The 5665-nt window shown below is 35.5% G+C and overlaps 1 protein-coding gene across 1 annotated transcript; it reads right to left on the bottom strand.

Annotated features, from left to right (window-relative positions):
- Window positions 1-547: 547 nt before the first annotated feature.
- Window positions 548-4231, bottom strand: nkx6-2 (NK6 homeobox 2). Its single transcript, XM_015387961.1, has 3 exons — window positions 3509-4231; window positions 2464-2636; window positions 548-2374 (listed from the first exon to the last, which is right to left on the bottom strand). The coding sequence occupies exons 1-3, from the start codon at window positions 3924-3926 to the stop codon at window positions 2123-2125; spliced, it is 843 nt and encodes a 280-aa protein (XP_015243447.1). The 5' UTR covers window positions 3927-4231; the 3' UTR covers window positions 548-2122.
- Window positions 4232-5665: the final 1434 nt, after the last annotated feature.

Below are 5665 nucleotides of genomic sequence, written 5' to 3'. Positions count from 1 at the left end.
AACATTTGAAGATTAGAACAATTATATGCATCATTACTTCAGTGTTGTCTATTTAGTTTTACTTTTTAGATATTACATATACTATATGCAAATTAAAAACAGTTAAATATATACATACAGACCTCTTTAGTTTCTTTGAAAAATTTTTTTGCATCTATAAAAAGTCTCTAATACATAAGAATGAATTTCATTCTAAATACTTTAATCTGTGAAATAAATCAAAGAATATTCATTTTGTTGGTAGGTTAATGACCAAATCTAAAGAATTCATCCTAATGCAGGAATGTTCCTGATTAACCAAACAAGGCCTCAGAGTGATGAACCTGTCAGCTGCAGTAGCATATTTGGTCCCTAGGGGGAGCTCCTCTCTTCTGCAGTACTACTTATTTACTACTTTCTTTATACAATTTTATGACACAGTTCATAAATGTAATACTAATATAAAAGTTTTTTGGTGTATGCAATATTAAAAATAGTCATAGGCACATTTTGTGTAAAATAAATTGTTTCATTTTTATTTTAAATGAAGCCCACCCACACGTTAAAATAAGACAAGAAAAGCTTGTTAAATAATTTATTCATAATACAAATTCTTTTTTTTTTTTCTTCCTATATTCTTCCCGGAAGCAATAATACTTTTTTCTTCTTTTTTTTTTTAAGCTCAACATAAAGATGCTGCAGTTTTTTGTCCCACTGCATGATGAGGTAAAACCAAAAAACTCCTCTGAATGAAAACAAAGATGTTAAAGAAAAATGCATTTTCTTCTTCATTTTACAATTATTTACAGCATCCATTTTTGCCTACACCTCTGCGTGAAAATTTGAATTGAAAGTTGAAAAAGAAAAAAATGGCTCTGCAGATATTAGAAACTTTAACAGCTGATCATTACAGCTGAGGAAGGGAGACAATAAGCGCAGTTTGAACCAACATAACTTATCCAGTAAAAAATATATACAATCTCATTTCACTCATTGCAAAACAGACCCCTCCCTCCCCGTCAACACTCCCAAAAACTAAAGACACAATTTTCTTTTTTTTTTAGCACAGCAGATATACCCTGGTTAAAGTGAACTTTTAGAAGCCTCACAGGCCCCGTTTACGCCTGCCGTTGGGATCATGCGTCTGGGATCCGGATCAGCATGGGGGTCGATAACGGAAACAAACAAAAATTAAAAAAATAAGAGCTCACAACAGATTATTACTGTTGTTGACAGCAAAAAAAATATTAGAGCAGACCTTAAACAATACAAAGGATCAAGAAAGGAATGTAAGGATTTTATCAGGAGAAAAAGAAAATCCTGCACTAAATAGGAAGTTTAAATTACTGTTGCAATGATCAGGCTATTTATGAAGTTTAACTTTTTATTTTTAAACAGACTTAAAAAATATATCCCTACTTATGTGCCTTAATATCAGTCCCTGACACTTTCCAGGGTTAATGCTAATATTAAAGGAAGAAAAAGTGCATCAAAGCTGGTTTGATGTGTATGGACCAAAAAAAAAAGTAGGAATTCCTACTTTTGATGCATTTAATGAACGTTTTAGTGTTTGCTGATTATATCTCTGGTTGGTTGATGGGTTTAGTTTTAGACTGGAACAAAACAAGCTTCAATGCATAAATAGGAGGATCTGTCTCCTAAATTGAAAACAGCTATTTGAAAAATGCTGCAGCACTTTATGTTTTACATTTCTAAGAAATAAAACATTATTGGTATTGGCCAAGAAAAGCCTGATCGGTGCATTGTTAAAAAAAAAAAAAAGATAAAATAAATAAAATGTGGGAATGGTACTGATCCGGATGTAATGTTTAAATTTAGCGTCGCTATTAAAAGTCCCAGTTTATGTTGGAAAAGGCAGGCTTCCTCCTCGCGTTTATTGTCCTCTTCACTGACAGAAACTCAGTGAATCTGTCTCAGTTTTTTTTTTCTTGAGGTTCAGCTCAAACAAGGCGTTCTGGAGCTCTGTGTGTCCAGTCTATATGAAGCCCCCCTCTCTGGCTTTTTTTCTTTTCTGCCCGAGCAAAAAAACAAAAAACAAATGCGCTTCCCTTCAAACGCATGTTGTTATGTCAGGTGGGAACTAATCAGGACGGGTCTCTGCCGGACCCCTTTGGTCTTTCGATCACAAGGTGTCCGAGCTGTTGCTGCAGGGGCTGATCAGGGCCAGGTTGGTGGTGGTCTTGTGCTTCTTCAACAGTCTCGTAATTTTCTCGTCGTCAGAGTTGGGGTCCAGCGGCTTGTTGTATTCGTCGTCATCCTCGTTGTCTGAGCTCTCCTTCATCTTCTCCGTTTCAGAGTCGTGCTTCTTCTTGGCTGAGGCCATCTCTGCTGCGTGCCTCTTCCTCCACTTTGTCCTCCGGTTCTGGAACCAAACCTATTGGTACAGAGAGCAAACTGTGAATAATATATACGTAAAAATATTATTAAATTGTGCAAATGAACACACTCTTTGACAGGCTTTACCTTGACTTGACTCTCTGTCATTCCTAAGGAGTAGGCCAGCCGGGCTCTCTCAGGTCCAGCCAGATATTTGGTTTGCTCAAAGGTTTTTTCCAAAGCAAAAATCTGCTGTCCTGAAAACGTCGGCCTAGAGTGCTTCTTCTTTCCGTCTTTGTCCATCATGATGTTAGCCTGAGCTGGAGAGGAGCAACACAGAGAAAACTAAATTATTAAAAGTTTCATTTTTAAAGAAGCTATTTTCCAAACAAACATGTTGAGTTATAGGATTCCTTTTTAAATAACAGAACAACATTTTCCAATGTTTATTATTATTATTATTATTTTTACTTCTTTTTTTAAATTATGATTCAAATTGTTTCACTTTCAGATCTTATAAGAAATAGGATCGACAAAAAGTAACTGAAAAACAAAGGAGCGGTCATCCAATCGAAGGACACCCTTAGAAAATAAATGTATGGATAAATTGTTAAAATATACTATTTTACTTTGAAGGACTTTAGCTTAAAATGTGCCATTTAAAATATTCTCCCCTCAATTCCAATAAAAAGGTCAGCCTATTTCTGTTGTAAGTAATTCTGACATAAGGTCCACTGTCCATGCTCTTTTTTTTAAATAATAAATATATTAAGAAGCAATTTAAAATATTATATATGCATTGTATTTTATGCTATATTGCTTTTATGAATTATGAAAGTGAGCGTTGTGCCCCCCCCCCCCAAAAAAATCACAAGTTTTATGGTATTTCTGCCTGAAATGCCATTAAATATATAAAAAACATATTTTGCAATATTATAATATATTCCATAAAATAAAATAGAAAATAGAAGGAAACGTCTTGCTGCACACATCCAAATTTAGATAATTTAGTAAATAATATAAAGTTAAATTATGTTAAATTAAATATGACATACTTTATATATGTATACACCTAAATTTGTTAGAAGAAAATATATTTTTTTTAAAAAACAAACAAAAAAAAAACATAAAGTAAGATTTATTTTGAAAAAAATAAATAAATAAAAAAAAATAGTAAGTGAAAAATCCTTACTTGGACAAGGAACCCGTGGGTCCCTCCACGGGGCCCCCTGCATGACTCCGGGCCAGAAAATGGGCGCCCTGCCGGGCAGCTCGGCCAGCGGCTTCGGGTACCGAGACACCGCGGGGCTGAAGTACATCCCGGCCGCTGTAGTCGCCAGGCCGTTAATCCGCGGAAAGCCGGACAGCAGCTGCCCCGCGGTCGTGATGGGTCTCCCCAGGATGTCGCTTATTCCGTGAGGGGTCCCGCCGGAGATCTGCGAGCTGAGGTTGGACAGGGAGGGCGCCTTGAAACCCGCCGGGCTCTGCTGCAGCGCGTACGGGAACAGCGACGTCTTCATCTCGGTCATGTTGTGCAGCGCCGCCAGCGGGGTGCTGCCCAGAACGAACGCACTCTGCCGGTTAGCGTCCATCTGTCCGACCGCTAACATTTGTAAACATGAACCACCGAACTCACTTCAGTGGAAATAAAGCAGTTAAATTACTAAGAGCTCTACGCTTATTCTCGGCTTTTCCCAAAGTATCCTGTTTGATGAGAAAGATGGGAGGAAAAAAGTTCTTCTCTCCTGGGAACTTCAGACCCTGATGAAACCCCCCTGAAAGTGTCTCTCCGTGTTTGTTCAGGTCGCAGTCCGCTGCAGGAATCCTCGCCAAAGTCAGTCAGTGCGATGATGTTTTTAGCGGCTTTGATGGGAACCATTAAACAGCCTCCTTTTCATTCCATAAATTGACTCGCTCTCTGCTGGGAGGGAAGCAGATACTCACTGATAACACCACAGCCACCTGCAGGCGCTTCCTTCTCATTGGCTACCACAGAGCAATACCCCGCTCTGATTGGCTGAAGTAGTTCCGCCGCTGATTCACTGATAGGTTTCTTCCAATGATGTATTCATGTGCCGTCGGAATTCTAAAACATATTGTTGACTAATTTTTTTCTCGGGATTAATGATCAGTTGAGATTAATTAGTTAAGACTGTCAATAAGTTTTCCTGCTCTTATCCTCTTGTAAGTTATTATTGCCCGTTACAATCATTTTATTAAAAGATTTACAGCAATCTTTACAGTTTAGCTATCTGTTTTTAAACCAGAAATATATAATTTATATTAATATACAGAGATGTATAATGAAAGCCCCCTGCATGGGTAAATAAATTGGTTATTTATATTTCTAAATTGAAAATACAATACTGTTGTTTTTGTATTGTTTAATGACCTGAAAGTCTTTAACTATATAATTTTAATTCCTGCAGCGGTTTTTATATATCCATCCCCTTAGCATTAGATTTATTTCTAAATTTCCTGATGAAGTTTTTTTTTTTTTTTTTTTTTTTTTTTATGAAATAAAGTTTAAATAAATTAAATAGAGGGGAAAAAATAACAGCGCCACCCACAGTTATGGTATATGATGGCAGCAGGCAGAATTAAGAGCCTGAAAACTGGAAATTTAGTTGTTCACAGTTGTTATCATGGGAAGCATATAAAGCAATCAAATCAAATTTAAATTCTGATGCATTTTTACCAAAAAAGACAAAGAAACTCACCTGTGTTAAAATTCTAATATGTTTTATTTCACCTTTATGATGCTTCAATTCAATCTCACATCAATAAACATCTCAAAAGATATCTGATAATATTTGTTAATAAATTCCATCCCAGCTGCTGGTGTCTACAAAAACTTTTATCTTGAGTTTTCACAACTTTATATTAACTAATGATGTAAAACATTGTATAAAAGTATCTAGAAACACTTTAGCTTTGGTAAAACAAACATTACTGATAATAATCTTTTCTTTTGAGCTATATATATTTGAGCTTTTAAGATTGCTAAAAGGTTTTACATCTCCGATATTAAATATTAAGACTATTGCATAGATTAACATACATCTAATGGTTTAATAAAGATATTTCGGCAGTTTTAATCTTAGATACCTGAGCTGGAACATGTGCCAAAATAAATTCATCATAATATTAAGTTTAATTTATTAGGTCTGAGACATTCATGAAGGTTTTAAACTTAGGTGACTAACCATTTTTTTTAGGTATCTAATGTTATGTTGTTCTGCCAATTAAAAAAAAAAGATTTATTGTATTAAAGATGACCCCTACCTTCTATAAATTCAAAACATGATATTTCTTTTTCTGTACAAGAAGCAACTTGTAGTACTAACGT

This window comes from Cyprinodon variegatus, unplaced genomic scaffold (assembly GCF_000732505.1).
Source record: "Cyprinodon variegatus isolate N-32 unplaced genomic scaffold, C_variegatus-1.0 Scaffold409, whole genome shotgun sequence".
Lineage (NCBI taxonomy): Eukaryota > Metazoa > Chordata > Actinopteri > Cyprinodontiformes > Cyprinodontidae > Cyprinodon > Cyprinodon variegatus.
The sequence above is the reverse complement of the archived record's forward strand: the minus strand, read 5'-3'. Positions and strand labels throughout refer to the sequence as shown.

Coding starts and splice junctions, on each gene's coding strand:
- nkx6-2 (XM_015387961.1), bottom strand. CDS start 3,926: ATGTTAGCGGTCGGACAGATGGACGCTAACCGGCAGAGTGCGTTCGTT. Junction 2,637..3,508: donor CCCACGGGTTCCTTGTCCAA/GTAAGGATTTTT, acceptor GCTCCTCTCCAG/CTCAGGCTAACATCATGATG. Junction 2,375..2,463: donor TGACAGAGAGTCAAGTCAAG/GTAAAGCCTGTC, acceptor CTGTACCAATAG/GTTTGGTTCCAGAACCGGAG.